Source organism: Melanerpes formicivorus, unplaced genomic scaffold, assembly GCF_026170545.1.
Source record: "Melanerpes formicivorus ecotype bairdi unplaced genomic scaffold, bMelFor1.0.p_v2 SCAF_5, whole genome shotgun sequence".
Classification (NCBI taxonomy): Eukaryota; Metazoa; Chordata; class Aves; order Piciformes; family Picidae; genus Melanerpes; species Melanerpes formicivorus.
The window spans coordinates 8,110,354-8,133,308 of record NW_027142357.1 but is presented as its reverse complement, the minus strand read 5'-3'; the positions used below and the strand labels follow the sequence as shown (position 1 = coordinate 8,133,308).

Sequence of the window (22,955 nt, the reverse complement as noted above, 5' to 3'; positions counted from 1 at the left end):
CTCTTGTCCTGTCACTTGTTACTAAGGAGAAGAGACTGATCCCCACCTTGCTTCATCCTCCTTTCAGGTTGCTGTAGAGAATGAGAAGGTGTCCCCTCAGCCTTCTCTTCTCCAGGTGAAACAACCCTAGCTCCCTCAGCTGCTGCTGACCAGACCTGTTCTCCAGACCCTTCAGCAGCTTCATTGTCCTTCTCAGTACATGCTCCAGCACCTCAGTACATGCTCCAGCACCTCAGTACGCTTCTTCTAGTGCATGGCCTGAAATTGAACCCAGTTCTCAAGGTGTGGCCTCCCTAGTGCTGAGTACAGAGGGACAATCACTTTCCTAGTCCTGCTGGTCACACAGTTGCTGATCCAGGCCAGGATGCTGGTGGCCTTCTTGGCCACCTGAGCACATACTGGCTCGTTTTCAGCTGGCTGTCACTCTTTCTCTTTTGCTGATTTTCATCTTTCTCTGTGCTGCTTGTGGCTTTATATCCTTATGTGCACTTTGGCTAGAGTTGTGACTGCTGCTCCAGTCACAAAGATCTAAGTGACTGGGTCAATGCACCATCAGATGCTATGGGTTGTCAGACAAGAAATAATACATTTAGTTGTCCTTCTCAAGACCACTCCAGCTGCTAACTAAAACTTCATAGCAACAGTCATGAAAATGCTTTGCAGCAAACCACAAATGTATTTTAAGTCCATTTTCATTCCCCAAACTATTAGCTTGGTATTTTGCACTTCTTAGAACTACCTCACTGACATTATTAGGGGAACATTAAAAGCACCTCAAAGCACCTTCCAGAAGCTTTTTCCATTCTCCTTTGAGGAAACAGGTAAGCACACAGCTTTAATGGTGGAGCAGAAAGAAACAGGTTGCAAATCTTTACCCAAGAGTCACTGGACTGAGTCGACCCTAGTATTACAGTATCACTAAGGTTGGAAGAGACCTCAAAGATCATTGAGTCCAACCTGTCACCACAGACCTCATGACTAGACCATGGCACCAAGTGCCACGTCCAATCCCCTCTTGAACACCTCCAGGGATGGTGACTCCACCACCTCCCTGGGCAGCCCATTCCAATGACTAATGACTCTCTCCATGAACAACTTTCTCCTCACCTTGAGCCTAAACTTCCCCTGGCGCAGCTTGAGACTGTGTCCCCTTGTTCTGGTGCTGGTTGCCTGGGAGAAGAGACCAACCCCTTCCTGGCTCCAACCACCTTTCAGGTAATTATAGAGAGCAATGAGGTCACCCCTGAGCCTCTTCTCCAGGCTAAACAATCCCAGCTCCCTCAGCCTCTCCTCATAGGGCTTGTGCTCAAGGCCTCTCACCAGCCTTGTTGCCCTTCTCTGGACATGTTCAAGTGTCTCAATGTCCTTCCTAAACTGAGGGGCCCAGAACTGGACACAGGACTCAAGTTGTAGCCTAACCAATGCAGAGTCCAGGGGCACGATGACTTCCCTGCTCCTGCTGGCCACACTATTCCTAATGCAGGCCAGGATGCCATTGGCCTTCTTGGCCACCTGGGCACACTGCTGGCTCATGTTTAGGCAGCTGTCAATCAGTACCCCCAGGTCCCCCTCTGTTTGGGAGCTCTCCAGCCACTCTGACCCCAGCCTGTAGCTCTGCATGGGGTTGTTGTGGCCCAAGTGCAGCACCCGGCACTTGGACTTGTTGAATGACATCCCATTGGACTCCTCAGACTGTATGATTGAAGCTCATTCCACAACCGTCAGATCAAGAACACATGCTCTTTCTCACAGCAGTTGAGAACCTGGGCTCTGTGACTGCCATCATCCGTGGAAGCAGAAACACTCTGGCAGTAAGTAAAGGTACAAGATCAGGAGCTTGGCTGGTGACAGTTGAACAGAGTCACATTTCTAGAGGAAGATGCTGATTTTCATCAGCTGAGAATGTACAAGGTGAAACGTGACTTAATGTGAAGAGCAGAATCAGGATCTGAAATAGCAGTTGAGGTACACACAAGTCAAGTAAAAGCCCTGGGAGAAGGTCAAGCTGATCTGCTCAGAGGTTAAGTACACACAGCTTACTGCAATGCTCTAGCAAACTGGTCAGTAGCTTTTTAACTTCAGTTTCTCAGTACTGAAAACAGTATCCTGAGTTTAAGGATACTACTTTTTTAGGTAAGACACCTTTTCTCTCCCTCTGCCACAATACAGTACTATAACCCAGAACAAGGAAAGTCAAATTACTCTCATTTAAATGAGCACGATCCAGACTAAAATATCTCAACCAGGAAAGTCATGACTAAAGCATGATCATAATCCTTTTCACAACCTCATGATCTTTTTCATGTGACTGTCTCATACAATACTACTAATACATTACTTTGAAACTTTAGTCATGCATCCCTAATTGTGGTGTTTAGCTTTGAATGGTACCTTTTCTCCATACCCTAATGGTTAACATTGTTAGTAACCTGTGATCATGATTCACTGCTGAAATGCAAGAACTGAGTGTTATCAGACCAACTGCAAAATCAATTGGATGTCTCATTATTTTCTATTAAAATAGTAAGAACCCTAGCACAATGTTTATATTTTTCTATTACGTAATCTTCTGGATCTTTTATTGCAATTCTTGTCACAGAACACAAGAGTTGATTATTTGTTTCTTTTTAAACAAAGTTCACTGCTCTCTAGTCAATTATGAACAGCTGTCATCTTTAACTTGCCAGGCAGTATCTGCATGTGTAAAATACCAGAAAGCTGAAGTCCGAATTCTATACATTTCAGTGTCACAGAACTGTAAATCGCTGATCTCAATATAAGAACATTAAAGACTCCCAAATCCCTTCAAAAGGATACAGAAGGGCAGCCTGAGGACAATGCTACACCAAAGCTGAAGAAGTTTCTGCCTACTGCTGCTGTCAACCTTTGCCTTCCTCTATTCACTCATTTGATTCCCTGTTGCCTCCCCTTCTTCCCTCCATTGCTCACTGATGGTTGGGCCTCCAAACGGGACACACATGAGAGAAAATATCACCCAGCTATGTACTGGGTTAAGAGACCACAGCACCTGTGGAGCCCAGAGCTGGGAATCACAGCAAGTACTTTCCTTGAACTGCCAAGTCTTTCAGGATGCACTCAGGCAGTGGGACATCCCCACCCTAAGTCTAGTTGTAAAGTGAATGTGTAAATTCATGGTGCTGAAGATAAGCAGCTCTGCCACACCCACTGCCACCCCAGAAATCACAGTGCTGCCAGATGGATCTTCCCTCCCCTCTTCCTGCAGCAGTGGAAGCTAGTAATTCACATGAAATGCAGCTCTGATTGCACTACCACATACAAGCCTCTTATATCAGAGGCTTGAGCTCACAGTACCTGAGGAGCATATCAGCAAAGAGTTATCTTTTCTGTATGGAAATTTCACAATACCTCCACGCTAACCCAATGCCTGCCTGTGGAGTTTCAGCTATAGAACTAAATGCACCTTTGATGAAAATTGGTTTGCTTTTTAAAAAAATTTCATTCAAGTTTCCCTTGGACTCCTGAAACTTCCCCACAGTGCCTATGATTTCAACTGTGGCTCTTTTATAGCACTCTATTTGTGAGAAAACCTCATTTAAATCCTAGAGTACGAACACAATTTTGCTAATGTTATCACCAACTGCTTCACTGAAATGAGAAAGCCAATCCAAAAGTTAGGCTTTTCTTAAAACTATAAATTTTGATTCAAATAATGCAGTCATACAAAATTAAGACTCAACTGAAGGTCACATCTAGCAAAAAAATACCAAACAAATGCTTTGGCTAAGATAAGAGAGAACCGAGACAGACAACAGGTGCTAAAAGCAGAGCAATATTGTTACTAAACTAAGATACTCCCCTTGTTCAGCACTGGAAAGTTAAGCACTCCATCATTCATTTCTGTTAAGAACTGCTCAGAGTAACAGCTTCATCAGAAATGGCAATTTTCTTAAGAAGAGAAGCGGTTCTCGAAGTAAAGCTACTGATTATATAGAAACAGTTTTTTTGCAGATCCCTACCACTTCCACTCCAGCAACTCATGTGGTACGTCATACTGAAACTCAGTTCAATACATTCTGGAATTGGAAAATCCAAATGAACCTGCTTTATATTTCTGACATTCCAAGTTTTTACCCCACACCAGAACATCAAGTCCTACTGATCTAGCACACAAGAAGATAAATTATTTTTTAAAATGATTAATGTGAGGTTTATAGCTCTCTATTACCTAATGACAGCAAGAAAGCCATAGAAGCTTTTAATCAAATACTACACTCATTGTTTTCTCAACCTTTAAAAGCTGAGTGTTAGCTTCTGGATGTACAAACAGGAAAACATGCTACAGATGTAAAAAGTTACAATTAACAATATCTAACTTTAGTTCTCACCCATCTCCTGTATTTTCTTCCCTCTTCAATATCAGTGTACCAGGTTTGCGGATTTAAGAAAAACTCATTCATTTGAAAACCTGCAGCCCAGTAGGAGGGGCTCCCTGTAAGAACCTACCATTAACTAACTGATCTGAGCCATATTTGCAGAGTTAATACCAGATAAGACTTCAACAGTACAGAAAGCAGTTATGCATAACTGGGCATGCCAGGAAAACTTGTGAAAAATCTGAAATGTGAAGTATTTGAAATGCCAAATCCCAAGTACAATAGAAAATGATCCTAAAGTAACACAGTAGCAATCTCCTAGCTCGCTTATCCAGACACGGGCATTTATTTTATTTTGAATGGGGGGGAAAAGGGGCAATCTTCAGTTATTTGTAAGAAATTGCTGAGTACAGAATCATTTTCAGAGCTCAAGAAAATACCAAAGCAATTGGAAGTTCTACAAGCATTAGTTCTGCTTATTAAGAATTAATTTTCAGCCTTTTCTACAGCCCATAAACCAGCTGTCAATGCACAGAATGTATAATGGAGCTGGTCTGATTTTGTGCCAATAGTCTACCCTCCAGTCAGCTCCTATTAAGAGACCAGAACTTGCAAGAATGAGATACTCAAAACCATGGACCAGTTACACCTGCATGTTAGTATTGGAATTTTCTACTGAAAGTAAGCAAATGCTTTTGTTAGAACTAAGGCTGGAGTTCAACAAACATTTTAAGATTTACAGCAGCAGTCTTGCCCTCCCCATTCCCACTCCCACAAACCCCTTTGTGTGTAACAGCACATTTGTTTGCTGATCTGTTCACTGTGCAGCTGTACAATTATATTCTGCTGAAAAATAGCCTAGAAAAAGAAAATAAGATTATTTTCAAGACAGATGACTGTTCCTATCCACTTCCCTGTGCAGCTGCACAAACACTACAGCCTACACAAAAAAAGAGCATCCTTGCTTTTGGTGGCAACACCAGCTTGCAGATTTGGTTGATCTGAAGCCTAACACAGTATTTTGTCTGTAACACAAATGAAACAACTGACCAACTCAGAAAGTTCTTCAATGACACTGTAAAAACAGCAGTGGACAAATTTCCTGTTGAAAGCCATTTCAGAAGAATGTCTCCATTCTTTCCTTGAACACAATGTAATGCTTGCAATAAAGTGTTAAAACCAGCAGCAGTGCTTTTATTCTTCCTATAAATTAAACACCTATACTATGAAGTTATCAGGAGGAAAACCATAAAAGTGTAACATCTGCTGATCAGTAGTGAACTTAGTCATGTCTAAATAATCAAAAGAAAAAATGCTCAAGAGTGCAGACATCTCTTACCTGCTACCTGGCATTCTCTGATGTGCACCTACTGCATTTTTAGCTTTTTTTAATAGCAGGTTGAAATAGTGAGCAGGCCATTTGTAAAACAGCAGGCTGCTGAAAGTGATCTCGTGTAGCATGAACATCAGTGCTCAATACTATTTATGTATTTACAGTTTCTAAGACTGGACACCTGAGAACATCTTGAGAAGGGCTGGATCTTAAAGGAAACTGAGGGCAAAAAAGAACAGTGGTAAATTGTTTGTTGAGAACAAAGCTAACCAAAACACTCCCTTCCTGAAAATCTTCAAGGACAGGTTGGATGGGGCCTTCAGCAACCTGGTGTAGTAGATGTCCCTGCCCATGGCAGAGGGCTGGAAGTAGATTATCTTTGAGGTCCCTTCCAACCCAAGCCATTCTATGAATGTATGGTCCTATTTCATCCTGTGCTATGCTGAAATACTTGCTGTATGTTAAAAGGCATGAAAGGCCCATTGACAAATGGGACAGAGACACGTTCCTTTTACATGTGCTATGCTAAATCAGTGCCTGGCAGGTTGTGATTATTAAAGTCCATTTCTGGGATTTGGAGGTTGGCAGTTTTTTACTTGACAACACTTACCATTAATTCAAAATTGTGTTTAAAAATACATTTAATTAATGAACCAGCTGCACAGACTCTTAGAAGGCCTTCTGCCAACATGCCACTCAATTTGCTCTGTCAGACTGCAAACCAGATGTATGCCTCACAAGTGAAAACCAGATTTGTCTTCAGACTGCACTTCAAAAAAACAGAACAAAACAACCCACCCCCCACCCCCCACCAAGCAACAACCAAAAACCCCAACATGGCACTGAAAACGAAACCCCAAACCAACCCTCCCCTCTAAACGAAACATGGAGACTAATTCCATTAATTTTCACTGCTAACAATTTCTAAGAACCACGAGCAAACTGATCCACAGCTCGCTAGGTTTATTCTGCTGATGTTCAAGCTCTGATGTTTCAGAAATACTTCTTCCTGTTTCTGTTCAGAGAGCAGCAGCTGACAATCAAATCCCTCCACTGAGCTGATGCAGTATAAACCTTCTAACAGGTTTTAGCAAGTCTAATTCTGCATTAGCAGAACCAGCAGACTCCCTTCACTCTCATCAGACTGCTTTGGAAAGCAGCAAGCTATAGAGAAGGTGACAGCCAGATGAAAATGAAGCTCTTAGGTGATCAAAAGCTAAGAAAGAAAAAAGAGGCAACAGCTGAGTCATTCCCTATCAACACAGAAAAAATAATCAGAAAATGGGAAGGGAGCTGAGGCAGCACATGATACCTAGAAAATGAGAACATTTCCAGTGCAATGAACCATATTCCCCAGCATGGGCACCCTACATGTAATTTCAACAGCCCTTCTCATAAGCTTTTGAGACCAACATCAGGAAACCATCATCTTCCCAGTCTGTCATGCTGGCTTCCAGCTTTTGGGGTATTAAAAGCTGTGCAGGGTTTGGATTATCACAAGAGGTATTGAAGCACAAGTGACATTAAACAGCTTCTTTTTTACTTCACATGTCAGATGTCTATGACATGACAAACCCTGGAGAAATGGCGCTGATACAGCAGCACACAGAACACAACCAATCTACGGACTGATGGCAGCACACATTTTCCTTCTCTTCAGATTACAGCATAGACAGGACATGGTTTCCAGCATTTCAATCAGGTTTGGAAACTTCAATGCTTGGTTTTATTAGCTTTGCCTAATTGCTACACATTTCTTTACCAGACTTTAGTGGGTGCATTTCAAATAACATCCCAGTTTTAATCAAAGAATGACCTACAACAATCCAAATTCTTTCTGCTTCAAGTGTTTGTCACCTCAAGCTTATGAGCAAGCTGAAAAAACCAGCTCCCATTTAAGATAACTTCAGTAGCCCACCCCCAAAGATACATACTTTCCAAGTGACAAGTTTTAAATGATTGCTTTCCAAATTAAGTTGGGAGTCCCTTAGAAAAACAACATATTACACTGATTTTTCACAAGAACAGAAGCTGCTCCCCAAAACTTGTAAATTCTTAGTATTCACAGGACTCTCTTCACACCTAAAGCTCACAGAACTATGATTAAGCTTTCCTTACCGAAACTTGTACTGACAATCTTGATGTGTTATGAGAAGTCAGAGTATGTTCATTTGACAGTTCTGAAAAAGCACTAGAAAATAGCCAGCGTTCTGACAGTTGACAGCCAAACTGTGAGGAAAAGGGAGGTGTTTTCTCTTCTGCTAGTATGTTTTTGTTGGCACAGGTGGTTAGGCCTGTCCATCCCTGGTTCCATAGGAAAGCTAGTGAAGATGCTAGCCTTTCCACAGTTTCAGCATCGTTAAAGACCAAATATTAACCTTCAGGAAAAGTGTCACGGAGCTTAGGTTTTTAAGTAGCTTGTGTTATTTTAGTTCAGTAATCTCACCTAATGAAAACACCTACCTATTTCCAAATTCAGACCCATTTATCAAGTGCCTAAAACTAGCACACCATCATATATTAAAAACAAACTTACACTTACAAAAGACAGAAGTGTCACTACAATGGGCAGAACCACGATCAAACGAGGTTAAAACTGGACCACCAAAGCAAACAAGTCTGAACACACTTCCTCTGGGACAACACGCACTCGGGCTGGAAGCCTATGTGATCTAGGCACTGCTTAAAGTTTCTTCCTGCTTGTATTGGCCACTGCTTTGCAGAAAGTGGACTATGAAGTAACTTGAGTTACAGCTCCTTGAATCACAAAGGAAATCTGTGCCAGGTTGGATGTATTTCACTTTTCCACGTGTATACACTTATTACAGAAGGTGTTAGCAGCATTTCCTACTCAGTATTTAAAAGGAATGGCTTATTAACATGCAAGGCCTAGTTAACACACGCACTCTGTGCTCTCCCAATGACTTTCCAGGATGTTAACTCTGAAACACGGATATCGTTACACCAAGTCTTAGTTGAGATCACTAATTAAACAGGAGTACTTCCATCACTTCCATAGACAAAAGGTCAGCACCAGGATCTGTTTTTTCACATTAACTGAACTTTCTGGAACAAGCCTGGATCACCTTGATCATACCATTTCACTTTTTTATTTTTACAATGGGAGAAGCAGTCGTAATGACAGCTAGGCCTGCTTGTGCTTTTTTGAACCACTTCTCTGTAATTCCACCTTCTAGGACTGACTGGATACATATTCCAACCTTAGTACCTGTTTTTTTATGGAAGCTAATCTGGGAAGCACTAACACACTACAGGAGGAAGGAACATTAATCAAAATAAATCTGTCTCAGAGGATTATTTTTATGTATAGAGTTTCCCATTTTTATGCTATTTTATCAGTTAGTACCTCCCAAAAGCAACACTAGACTAGACTAGTTGAAATACCCCAGGAATTACTGTTGTTACTAGATGGCAATTGCTCCCAGTTTCTGGTATCTAACCAGGCCTTCCACTGTGCATTTTCAAAGCCGCACCAGGCTTCAAGTATCATAGGGTCCTTCAGCATTACAGTACATCATCTTACCTGGATTAAAAAAAAAAAGTATTATGAAGAAATGTCCATAACGCTAGAAAACAAGATTTATTCCTCACTTGGAAGAGTTTAAGAGCAGGTACGAACATTTCTAAGAGAAGCCCCCCAAAAAGACAAAGATAACTTAAGTTTTACAAGAGGGATTTTATTCCAAAGTTTCATCATTAACTGCTGTTTCCAAAGGACGCAGTGAGAGCAGTAGAAAGCTCAGTGTAACAGTTCACTGTTTCTGTGTAAGGTATGCCACACTCAGCAACAAGATCCGACCCTCCCACACTTTTGTTGAAAGTTATGTGCAGGGTACAACCCGAAAGCAGGTTCTGAAGAGCTTCAAGCCAAGCGTTACTCGCGTGGCTTTACAGACCGCCACAAACATGCTGCCCCCGAACGAACATGGCAAAAGACCACGACAGCCGATCGCGCACGCACCGCCACTCTCGCCCCCCTCCGCGGCACCCTGCGCGCCACGGCAAGGGACAGCCCCGTCTCCCTACAACTCGGGGCCTCCACGTGGCTGCGCACAGCCGGCTCAGCGGGGCCGGAGCCCGGGCCCTTCCAACAGGAAGCGTACGGCAGAAGTGCAAGAGCAGAGGCGAAGGCAGCGCTCGGTGCTGCTGGGCCCCGAGCAGCCTCCCCGGGCCGAACCCCCCGCCCCTTCAACAGTCGCATCCTCCCTGCCTCCCTCGGGTCCCCCTACCCGCTGAAAACGGCGAAGGCAAAGACAGCCCCGTAGCCGCCGCCACCCTGCTCTCGTTGAGGGAGAGGGGGGCCAGGGAAGTTACCTGCCGCATGGTCGACTCTAGAGCGTAAGGAGGAAGAAAGGGGGTGGGGGGATGCGCCAGGACCGCGGCGGCGCCTCGTGCTCCTCTGCCTCTGGGGGTGGGGGGAAGGCCGGGCACGGCCCCCAACCTCCCCGCACATACACCCCCCCAACCACCACCCGCCGGTCTCCCTCGCCCACCCGCGCAACCCCCGGCCCAGACAAGGGTCTCGCGATGAGGCGGCCACGCCGTCGCGTCCCCCCGCATGCCGCTCCGCATCCCGGGAAGGTAGTGTCCGCTACTGCCGATCGTCACCGGCTCCTTCTCGTCGTCCGCAAGCCCTGTCACCCCCCCTTGCCCCCCAAACGCGCCGCCGCCGCCAGCCCCGGGCCGGCCGCCACCCTCACCGCGGCGCCGGCCGGTTGTGGGGGAGGGAATGTAAACAAATGGGGTTTTATAGCTACCTCACTCGAGTGCCGTGTGCATCTCCCTCTCCGCTCGGTACCAAACCGCCGCGGCGCCTCCTCCTCCTCCTCCTGCAGCTCCTGCAGCCGCCGCCGATACGCTATTCACCAACCACGTCTACGCCAAACCTGACGCCCTCTGCACACTCACCCCTACGCACGATGCGGAGCGGGCTGCACGCGCGTCCCCGCAGCCTGGTTTACCCAATGCGGAGCCATTTCCTCCCTTACTCCCCCTCCCCTGCTCTACCGCGGGCTACGAAAATGGCGCAGCGGGTCTCGCCCCCCTCCCTGCGGCGGCTTGCGCTCATCACTCAAACGCTGGGAGCCGGCAGGCGGCCGGGGCGGCGGGAAACAGGACGGGAAGCGAGGCGCCGCTCCACGGCAGGAGCGTCACGGCCCCAACCGGTGATTTGTGGAGCGCCGGCGGTAGCCGTGCCGCCTGCGCTCTCTATTCTGGAGAGCGCGGCGCGCGCCGGGTTGCGGGGCTCGCGCAAACCCGCGGCTACCGAGAACCTTGCGGTCCCCCGTGGGGGACGCGGACCTGCCACCCCTGCCCCGACGGGAGCGAGGGAAGGAAATCGGGCAGCGGTGTGGCGATGTTGGCTCTGACGGAGGGCAGTCTGAGCAGTTGGCCGGGTACAGGGGCCGCCACTCGGCCGAGAGCAGGGCCTGCCCCTGCATTGCCGGCCGGGCCTTCGCTGTCGGCTCTGCAACCGCGGAGGGAGCTGGCGGCTGCCGATAGAGCGGGGAGAAGCGGTCTGTCAGGTTTAAAAGGGTTACTCCCTGGGTAGAGCTCGGCTCTCGTGCCGCGGAAACTGCGCGACCCAGACGCGTGTTATGCTTCTATTTATCGAAGTAGAAAGCCGTGTCAAGCTTCTTCGTGTAATCAAAGCAAAAACTGTTTAGATGGTGAACATCGGACTCTTCCCAGTGGCGTCCTTCATCACAATACATTAGATTCCTAGGCAACACCTGTTGACCTAACACAATCCCCATGAATGTCACATTGTATGTAAATTAAAACCCTTCCTGGAACAGCCCACACCATCAGTAGACATCTTGGTTTCTAATGCATGCAGGGTACAGGAGTCGTTTAGAGCAAATACTATTAAAAATAAACCAGCTTGTTCTGCAGTGGTTATTTGTATAAAATATGTTCAAAGGCAGAATTGCATCGTAGGAACAGTTCAAATAATTTTTATGCTGTTCATTTTTCTTTCTGAGAAATTTGCATACGATTTTCACCCATTTTTCCTGCCAAAATAATGTTTCCACAGCAGGCTTCACTCAAACCAACCTCCCCTCTGTTTGCTATGTAGGCACATGGTTATCTTTAAGACTCGTACTGCCTAAGTGAACTGATTCACCTCAACCCTTCTAAACTTGATCCTTTGTTAAACCCGGTGATTCTCACCAGCACTATCCCAAGTCTGGCCTGGCAGGGCCCAAAACCAATCCTATCCATAGTCCTATCTCAATCCAGGCTTTACCCAGGGGTTATCCACCCCAGCCACCTCCCAAATGGGGATTTGTGCTTTGTGACACATCCCTCGAAAACAAAACCAGTTTGAAATCTAAAAAAAAAATCTAACAGATTAATAGTGCTTATTTAGAACTAAAACAGTTGGCATCGCTAAGACTCCAGCATGTAAACATGATACTGGAAGTCACAGTGCAAAAGGAAACCAAAGTAAACTTCTCCAATGCAGATCAACGTTCATTATAATGAGGATAATGTAACAAACTGCTAAAGACTCTGATCAAACGGTTCTGGACTTAAGATCACATCCACTTTGTGTGTTACCGCTACACTAATCTTTACATCTGTGATACTGAACCTTTACCGAGTTTTCCAATTACTCCCTTATTTTTTTTTAACCATCATTTTCATGCCTCAGTGACAGACTTTCTAATGTCAAATCTCTTCCAACACCTTATTCTCTCTTTAGTATTTATTTTGAGGGAGGAAAAGAACACCAATATTCCATCCCTAATTCTCCCTGCAAATAGCTTAATGAATCAATCACTGGAATACAAACCTTTCTAGTCCAAATATTGGCTAACTTCTGCTTAGGTCAAGTTTTAGGCCCTGTTAAAGTGGTCATGAAGTCCTACACCAAGACGTTTAACTAGATCATTTCTACATTCATTTGAATTATTTCTGCCTCAGAGCCTCCTTTATCTCACAGAATTACTGTGCTGCAAATAAAACATAGATCTGACGCTGACCTTGGTTATAGACACCTACCACAATTCTCACTGTTTATCACTGATTTGTGTGCCTGTGTTGTCTAGAAAGAAATCCACTGAATGCAAAGAATTAAAAAATGTAAAGTTGTGTTCTTTTTTCATCCTTAATTGTGGGGGTACTGATGCTACCTAGCTACTTTCCAAATATACCTTAAAAAGGGTACCTCTATAGTAGTAGTTTCTCTCTGCAGAAGTCCTCCTACTATCTAGCTGCTACATGCTCTAACATGTTATCTGTGTGTTTTTGAGCCAGAAGGGACCATCAGTAGGCCTGTCAGCACTAGAGGCAGAGAATCCTTTCCCACCAAGAAGTGAGTCTCACCTTGGATTTTAAATTAGGCCATAATCCTCCCAGTTAGTCTGATGAAGCCTTTCTCTTGATAGGCTAAAAAGCTTATTTATACCTAGGATATTTTTCCCCTGTAGTTGTGTCTTGCAGCTAGATTACTTCTATGTGGTTTTAACTATATATTTTAGTGCAAGAGTTGCCTGCCTCCTTATCACTACTTATAGAAAGTACAAGTTTCTGTATTTTAGCTTCAGAAAGCCAGGACAAAACCTATTAAATCAGGGATTAACAGGAAGAGCATACAGCGGAGAAGTATTTGTCCATGTAAAGCATGTGGAAGAGCTTTCTGTGCTTCAGGGTAGCTGGTAGAAGAGAGCAGAGCAGCCAGCACTGCATTACTGCTGCTGGTGTGAGAGAACACAAATGTGTGCAGCAAATCCACACTGACTTGTCAAGCTTCAAACAGAACAATATTTTACTATACTTTTGCAACAGAACTGGAACCCAGAAGATTACATCTGAACATGAGCTAACACTTTCCTGTGAGAGTATGAGAGTCCTGGAGCAGGCTGCTCACAGAGGTTCTAGAGTCTCCTTTGGGATTCCAAACGCACCTGGACATTCTGATCCTGGGCAACCTGCTCTGGGTGGCCTGCTTTAGCAGGGGCATTGGACTGGATGAGTGCCAGAGGTCACTCCAACACAGAATCCCATGATTCTGTGATGATACAGAAGACATTTTCTTTCCTTATTACATAACCTGGATCTCAAAATATGACCTGTTGACAGTCATCTCTCCTGCTTTGCATTTACTGCTGTAACACCATACATAGTTAGCTGTATGGTAGAAACGTCCTTGTCCTTTGCCTACTGGGTGGTTTGATATGTACTCGTTCCCAGACTAGAGAAGCGGGCACTAAGATTTGAGTGCTGAAGCAGCAAACACTTTTGTCTGTTGTACAGACTTCAGTGAAGGTGTTGAATCATCAGAGCAAGATTAAGTCTCCCTACAAGCAAGTAGTGGTTCTGTGATTAAAGCTTATATGTGGAAGTGGGCAGCAATGTCCTCAGGGCTTCTGCTGCCTCAGGGCTACTTGGTTTATTCACAATTAATTTTAAGCCTGAGTTTGTTTGAGAGCATACATAAAAAAAAAGAGGTACTTTTGCTAGAGACTGCATTTGCTTTTTTCACATTCCTGCTAAACTGGGTGATCTAGTTTCAGCACTTGCTTGGCAGATAACAATTGTTAACCAGTTAGTTCTGACTGATTTCAACTGTCTGAATTCCAATGGCAATTCAAAGTAGATCTGCCTAGTTTTGCACCAAGTAGAAAGTATAATTTCCAAAGTTCCTTTACTTATGAGATAGAGCAAAAAGGGAAATCCACATGAGCTTTTTGGATTTTTAAACAATTTGTATCCTTCTTCTCTTACAACAATATGTACAACCTCCTCTGCTCAAACAGTATATAGAGCTGGGCATTTGTGTAGGTTTTGAAGAAAAAGTACCAATATCAGTGACAGTTGTGTGTTTTTTCTTTGTTTGTTGTTGTTTAACATGCTAAAACAAGATACAGGTTTTACAGATCTTTGTTTCAGAATGTTTAAGTGAGCCTGTGGGAAGAGGCTGGGCTTTTGGGTCTGGTTTTCAGCAAAAGCTGAAATTTTTACATAATCACAGAATTTCAGGGGTGGAAGGGACCTTAAAAGATCATCTAGTCCAACCCCCCTGCCAGAGCAGGATCACCTACACCAGATTACACAGGAACACTTCCAGACAAGTTTTGAATATCTCCAGAGAGGGAGACTCCACAACCCCCTTGGGCTGCCTGTTCTAGTGCTCCATTACCCTCACAGCGAAAAAGTTTTCCCTCATATTTGCATGAAACTTCCTATGCCTCAACTTCCACCCATTGCCCCTTGTCCTGTCACTGGGCACCACCAAGAAGAGCCTGGCTCCATCCTCTTACACATGTACCAACACTGATGAGGTCACCTCTCAGCCTTCACTTCTCCAAGCTAAAGGACACCAGCTCCCTCAGTCTCTCCTCGTACAGAAGATGTTCCACTCCATCATTCTAGTGGCTCTACACTGGACTCTTTCAAGTAGCTCACTGTCTTTCTTGAACTGAAGGGCCCAGAACTGGACACAGTATTCCAGATGCAGCCTCACCAGTGCAGAGTAGAGAGGGAGAAGAACCTCTCTTGACCTACTGGTCACACTCCTTCTAATCCACCCCAGAATAGCATTGTCCTTCCTGGCCACAAGAGCACAGTACTGGCTCATGGTCATCCGTCCATCCACCAGGACCCCCAGGTCCCTTTCACCTTCACTGCTCTCCAGCAACTCAGTCCCCAATCTATGCTGGTGCATGGAATTGTTCCTTCCCAGGTGCAAGACTCTACACTTGCCCTTGTTGAACTTCATTAAATTTCTCCCTGCCCAGCTCTCCAGCCTGTGTCCAAATCTCGCTGAATAGCAGCACAACCTTCTGGTGTGTCAGCCACTCCACCCAGCTTTGTGCTATCAGCAAAGTTGCTGACAGTGCACTCTTCGCCCTCATCCAAGTCATCAATGAATATATTGAACAGTACTGGTCCCAGTACTGACCCCTGAGGGACTCAAATAAAGACACAGGCCTCCAACTAGACTCTGTCCCGTTGACCACAACTCTGACTTCTTTCCTTCAGCCAGTTCAGAGTCCACCTCACTATGTGATCATTGAGACCACACTGCCTCAGTTTAATTGCAAGGACGCAAAAAAAATCAAAACCTTTTTTCATCGGTTCCAGATCAAAGGTCATGCAAACATTAAAGGACGTAAACAAAACGGTGTGATCCTTCAGCGACAGCTGAAATATTTGTTCCACACAAAGCTTTTTTCTGCAACATGGAAGGAAGCCAGTATGACTGGTAGACCTTTGGTTCATTGTGCAAAGCTAGCAAACACCAGCATATGTTATCCAAAGGAAAACTCCTGCCAGGCAAATTTTACTTTACTAAATTATTCTCTCTTTGTTTTGTTGTTACTTTGTTTAAACATCTTGCCAGTCCTACTGTCTGAAGCAGCCCAAAGCCCTTTCACTGGGTCTGAAGCACACAGGAGTTGCTGGTAGCAGGGCTGGGATAAGATTCAAAGTAGAAGATCTTAGAAAGTGAGGACAGTATGTCACAGCTACCTTCCTCTCTTGCAAACTCAGGTATATTTGTGTTTCTCCTGTCCTTCCTGCCTGTTGTTTCTGGCATCTCTGCTAGTTGCAGCAGTCTATGCCAGCATTTCAAAGCCAAGGTATCTTTTATTTTATCTACTTTTAAAACTGATGGCACTCTGAAGGCCAGCTTCCTTCAGCACACGGCTGGGGTGAGACTGCTGAGCACAAAGAACTTGTGATCATAATCAGAGGAAAGCTCTTTATCAATAAATATGGGATATTTTCTGCTGGAGCCAGGCAGGGTTCAAAACATTCAGCAAAACTGTGCTGGCTGGGTGGGGTCAACTGAAAATTCCTCTGAAGGCTTGCACTTCTGAGAGCAAACTGGATGCATTCCAGAACTGACCCACCTGACTGCAGGGGAAGTATTGACTTTAATCTCTTCCCATGCTGAGGAATTTGTTTGACACCCTCTCCTCAAACAGAATGGAAACATTTAATGGTACTGTCCTTGACATTATTTGAAAGAGCCAATGAGCAGATTAAAGTAAAAAAATGAAGGTCAGTATCTTTTGTGTCAGTCTCTGCCAGCTTTTAACCACTATTTTCATAACTGGCAGTGCTTATGCATAACCTAAGCCTGGCAGAATGATACAACTGTTTCTCGTCTAAAGCTGGATTTTAGTAGGCAGCTGGAATGAAGTTCCCCATTTCCTTCACCTCTGTGGCCCCTGGAAGTGGAAACAACAAACTTCAACCTCCTGCAGTTCCTTTGTTATCAGCAGGCAGAATCAGGAAGCAAAACCACCCACAAGTTACTGGTTACCTGTTTTGAATGCCTCAGGTGATACTGATCACCTATGCAACTTCTGCTCTGAGCTACTGCAGACACACTTCAGTAACTTAAGCATGAATGAATAAGCTAGAGTGTCATACAGCGTCATCACTTTACCATAGATCCAAAGATTTAAACGAACACTTACAGAGAAGACAGGAGACATGGACATGCACTGGCAGGGAGAAGAAACAAAGGCATGGTTTGCAGAAATAAAGTGAACAATGAAATGGGTGGTTTTGTTTGCTTTTAAATCTGTTGTAACAGTAGCAAAATCTGAAGTCAACCAAAAGGCTCCAAAAATCAAAGTTATTGATCAGAGGTAGGGAAAGAGGTAGCTTAAGCTTGGCAGTGTTTATCCTCCTATGCTTGGTATTTACATAAATGGGAACTGGAGGAAACAGTAGGATGCTTACCTTCAGAGTGCCATCAGTTTTAAAAGTAGATACAAAATACTTTGGCTTTGAAATGCTGGCATAGACTGAGGTTCTTGGGGTTTCCCCCCATATTTTACATGTTTGTATTTGTTCCACCTGTATTTCACAATGTAAAAGCACATTAAACTCTCCTGTTTCTACAGAAGATAAGTAAAGAGGTTCCAGGAGTATAAATGGCATTAGGAAACAGCCCAATTTCCAAACAATCATATAACCATTTGACAGTACTAGAAGGTGCTGCAGCTTCATTTTCTATGTTGCTGCCCCAGAGTGCTGTGCACAGTTAAGTGGTAATTGCAGTTTTAATGACACAAGTAGGAGTGTGGATTTAAGTATAAACAACTACAAAGATGTGAGTATACTTTAGCTGATAGTCAAAAAGATGAAGTACAGGGACATGTAGAATGTGGTGTAAATGACAAGAAATATGAACATCAGAGATGAATACTAGTGAAATTACTTGGAGACACAGGCTGTGTGGATGTTGCACAGCTAGAAGCTGGGAAGAGAGGAGAGAAATGGGGAAGCCTGTTTCATGGCTATTTTTCATCTGCCTGACTTAACAGCCCCACTTGATGCCTGTAGCTGTAAAGCAGCAGTAACTCCACTGTGAGCAAGCTGTAGCAGCAGCAGGGCAGAGTAACACAGTGATAAATAAATCCCATTACCTTTTAGAAGAGGAAGGGAAGTTTGGAAGCATTTCCTCAAGGCAGCATGGGACTAGTGAGAGTGCTTGTGAAAGAGGATGCAGTGATGCATGTTTGCTGACATGTTTGGTGATATATATGACTTGTATTAGAGCACCGAGAGAACTCTAAGAAGACCCAAGGGTGGGAATGCCAGTAAACAAGGAAAGAGAAAACAAGACCATTTCTGCAGTGGTTGGGTTACACTAACAGTGCTGAGGTAACTGATGGGCTGTCAAAGTCCGGGAAAGCCAAGCAGTCTGAGACAAATTTAGTGCCAGTTTTGTCAACACTGAAATTGAGAAGCAAGAGGGGAAAGTTACTGCTTTGAAAATACTTGTTCTCTCGCATTCTGTGTCTTCCCAGGCCTCTTGAATAACCTTCCCTCCTATCTCTCACCTCCCGCTTTATACATGTAAGTAAAAATCCATTCTATATACACACAGGGCAAACTCATCTCAGTCTCTGTGCTAGCTCTGATGAAGTTATTGTGGACTTCTTCAAGAAAAACTTGCAGATTTGAGTTCATGCTTTTTTTTTGGTAAAGCACAGCCTTCCAAGTACATAGAAAATAAGATGGTTGACAGCAAAAGCTATTCTTTATAACAGGTTTCCATTATTGGGTGTGTACCAAAATGCTCCACAAGCACGCAGGGATATTCAAGTCTGAAATTAATCGAGAAACGAAACAAGTACTACTGGGTTTTGGCCAGGTAAGGGCAAAATTCAACCTCTTGGAAGTAAATTGATACTTATTTAATCATTTAGTCATGGTGCCACCTCTCAATAAATGTCTGTGGAACTGCTTCCAAAATGTGGCTTTCTCCAAGCATACGGAGGGTGTGTCTTTAGAACTCCACAATTGTTTTTCAGTCTAAGTTACTACTAAAATTTATTAGCTATTAGAATGAATAAGAGACCCATGAAGGTCTTCACCCTGTTCATACATTACAGTGAGTAGCTAGTGAAAGCAAATCTCACCATAGCTTTTGGCTTTCAGACCACTCGGATACCTAAACCCAGTACCTTCACAGGGTTGTTGGAATCACAGCCTCACTGGTCACAGTGTTTACTTCAGCAAAATGTCTCCATTTATTTCAGGTAGTTTAATATAAGGTTTTGTAGGTGGGTAAATGCTGTAATTCCATTCACATTTTCAGAATTACTTTACTGTTCATTTAATGTTAAATAAATGAGAGACAAATCCACTGAATTAACTGCAAGTTAAATCTGAAAGCCTGTAATCCCACATTTCCAGTTCACTAAAATTCTGAGAATACGCTGCTGCAGCACAACATAACATCCTTTGGCAAATCAATACATACAATGAAAAGAAGGAAATTGCACACAGGATCATCAAGGCATTGTTTCTTAAAACTAAACAGAAGCTAAAACTAAAGCAAATACTTACTAATAATTTGCAAGGAAGCTTGGAATAAGAATATTTTAGGCAAAGCAGTGAAGAGACACTTGAAAAGACAATGCTGGGGGCTCTCCAGCTCTCCAGCTCTCGAGTTCCTGGTCTGGTCTGGCTCATTGCCAAAATCCCATGTGAAGGAGACCAGATTCTGGGAAGTTCTCATCCGAAAACCTGCTCATGGAGTTTTACTGAAGTTTATCTGAAATAAGCGAGAAGTGCTTCTCTTGGACATTGTATTACAGGGTGTGTCAAATAACATAGCATGAGAACACAGGAATTCACTGCTGGTTTCCAAGGGGGCTTTGAATGTTAGCTACAATTCTCATCCTAAAAGTACACAAATGTTGACCCTGTTATATCAGAAGACACCAACAGTATCACAGTTCTCGTTAATCAGGCAAAACCAGACTTGGTGGTGCAGGTTCTAAGCAGCAGTAAATCAGAAAAATTGCCAGCCATGACGTGCCTGAAGCTACCGCATACACGTACATTACAGAACAGAGCAGACCTCTTACAGGATGTTGGGTGTCAGCTCCATCCCTCAGGACAGCAATGTCTTGTCGTTTCCTGTCCCCTCCTTCCTCATTTACAAGAGGGACAGACTGCATGGCCTATAAGTCACTTCCCTCAGCAGGAATCATTGCTATCAATGCACTTTCTTAACTACTGCATTTTAAGGAGCTGCTTGCACAGGGTATTTTAATTTATTGTTCTATTGAAACTGAACCTTGAGCTAGTGAAAAGAATATTATGGTAGTGTTCCAAGTCTGGAACAAAAACCAGTGTTTTCACAGGAGAACACTTCAAATGGCTGCACAAGACTGCGCTGCTGAGTACTGAGGAGTGTGCAGTGTACAGAAAGCAAGCCTTCATGCAAACATAACCTGAGCAGCAACTGTTCAGAAAGCCAAATAAGGAGAAAATAATGAGACTCGGGCACTTTGGCAGAGGCAAATGAAATTGCCCCAAAGCACCCAGAGCAAATGCTATCTTCCTCAGATATCCCACAGCTATCTGTCTTGCTGTGGCTCATGTTCAGCCCTTCGGCTGGAACCAGTAGTGAGGTCACCCAGCCATTTTGGGTTATATACCAACACACAACCCTGCTCTCGTCCTAAAACAAACCTGCTTTCCCAAAGTCTGAGGGATCTAGTGAAAATAACTTGGCCACAGAGACCTTTTCAGAGAAGATTCAGTTTCTGTAAAGCAGTAGTTTGTATTTGCAAGAATCTCAGCAGAAGCAGTACACTACTTTTCTCCTAACATGACTTAAATAGATGGTCTCATTTGTGCAGAGGCCCCAAAGAAGCAGACACTGGGGTTTCTGGTTCTTGGAAAACAGACCAGCAATTCTGTTCCTTCTGGGGACAGCATTGCCATGTCCTTTCCTGACAGGGTGTGCTTTAGTAGAGCATAATCTGTCGAATTTCCAGCTGTTGAGGCAGCTAGGAAACATTTCCAATGTAAGTTACCACTCATCTGCTTTTTAGGTAGAGAAGAGCTGAATACTCTTCTCTATTCAATGACTTCTTCTCTAAAAGAGATTTTTCTTCTACAGAAGGGGTCTTCCATCTCAGACTCTTATTCTCTCCTGCAATTCTTCTTACTGCCATTACCAGTGTAGATCCAGAAGAATCCTGTTGTCAAGGACACAGCAAATTATTGTCTGAAGGGTTTTTTTGAAGGTCAGGGATCATAAACTAGTGCTGATGGTCCCTCTGGCAGCACTTGCCAGGATGGAATTATAACCGAATAGTGGCAAATATGGAGCAACCAATAAGAAAAGCAGATCTGTTGCTGCTAAGGACTCAAATCCAAAACTTAAGATATTGGGTATTCACTGCCCGGTCTCAATGTGCGCCTTTGAAGCCTTTAGCCACTGACTGTCATTACACAGCATCTCCCTCAGCCAGCCGTGTCCTGTTGATCTGGAGGACACAGAATATATGTACATTCTCTTCCTGAGATACTCATCAGGAATAATCTTCCCAGAATGATATTTCAAAACAGTTTTCTTTCCATGCCATACAGGAAGAAGCAGCTTGAGAGCACTTTCCTATCTGCTGCTTGCAGAGGGGCAAAGCCTTTCACAGCGCCACTTAAGTTAATGCCCTAATAAAACCAGCTGCTTCTCAATAGACTTTGTTTGCTTTAGCCTGACTGTATTTTCAGTAGATCCGAATTTAGCAGTAGTACTTGTACGGTGTTGAAACTCTGAACATGCTTATTTCAAAAAACAAAGTTTCACTTTGTCACGTTCTAGGAAGAGCAGAACCAGACCTTAGAAACTTCCCACAAAACCAAGCTGACTGCTAGAGGTTTTTAGAGAACTTAGGTCAACACTGAGCTTTAAAGAGATATCAAAAAATGTGGTCATTGTTTTGAGACCTGCTGCTTTGTTGACAAGTTTGAAGGTAGGCTTTAATACAAGTTAGTCTACTGCAAAGCATTCACAAACTACAAGGTGGGAATGATTCCTAGCTGCTTAGAAACAAGCAAGCCATGTGAGTGACACGATTTTCTTCTTTACTCATACGTTATCTTTGGCAGAAAGATATTTTCCATCTGACTAACGTGTAAGCTGCTGGAAAAAGTGAGACTGGTGTTCAGGAGGGAACAGAGAGTCCTGTGGAGACAATAGGATGACAGACCTGCCTCCCTCCACCCTGCATTGTGCTTGGGGCTGGTGGAGATCCAAGGGAGCGTGGAAAAAAGATTTGGTTTCTGTTACCCTGAAGCAATCATTTCCAGTAGTCACCTAGTGAAGCTAAAAGAAGTCTGCTTTGTGTATTTTTTTTTTTCCCGAAAATGCTAAAACAAGTTTGTAAACGAACGTGGTACTTGCCCTTAATCAGGCTCCAACTCGAGGGTGTAGAACATACTGATAGCCTTACACAGCCAGCTGCTTTTTCCCCTCAGTTGCTCAGTAGCTCCTTCCAAATCAATAGGAATGTAGATGTGCCAGAGTGAGGCAGAGCTCTAGGGTCCTGCTGAATCATGTACTTTGCATGTCACAATCATTACTGAAAAATGTGGTGGTGATCATACACCAAATTAGGACAAGAACATCTGTTCTCAGCAGGACATGAAGCTGGTGTGCCTGTGAATGGCAGTGGTGGAAGTAATTTTTTCTGTATTGAGACTACCAAATATTTAGATCTTTCCCATATTCTGCTGTTTCTGAAGAAACCCAAGATACTAGAAGCCAGGTATTTTGAAAGCCAAATTATTTCTCTAGGTACACTGCATACACATAAAAAAGAATAATAAATAAAAACCATCTTGGTTTCTGCCAGGCAGGCACCACCATAACAACCACTTCTAAGCACACTATAACACTGCCTGGTAAAAGCATAACAGATTCACCATAACCCTTTTTAAATGCAAGTGTTTGGTGAATCGATCTGGACAGCTAA

The 22,955-nt window shown here is 43.8% G+C and overlaps 1 protein-coding gene across 6 annotated transcripts in view; it reads right to left on the bottom strand.

The window, feature by feature from the left end:
* The window catches only part of SLC39A10 (solute carrier family 39 member 10), a 64,005-nt gene that overhangs the window by 19,652 nt on the left and 21,398 nt on the right, over positions 1-22,955 (bottom strand). For 2 of the 6 annotated variants that reach the window (XM_068137976.1, XM_068137977.1), the window contains exon 1: positions 19,531-19,693. The exons of 3 other annotated variants lie outside the window; for them this stretch is intronic. In XM_068137976.1, coding sequence (XP_067994077.1) covers positions 19,531-19,656 — 126 coding nt within the window. In that variant the 5' untranslated portion in view covers positions 19,657-19,693. Of the gene's footprint in view, positions 1-10,466; positions 10,805-19,530; positions 19,694-22,955 lie in introns of those variants that run through there. One more of the 6 variants, XM_068137978.1, reaches the window with a different exon arrangement.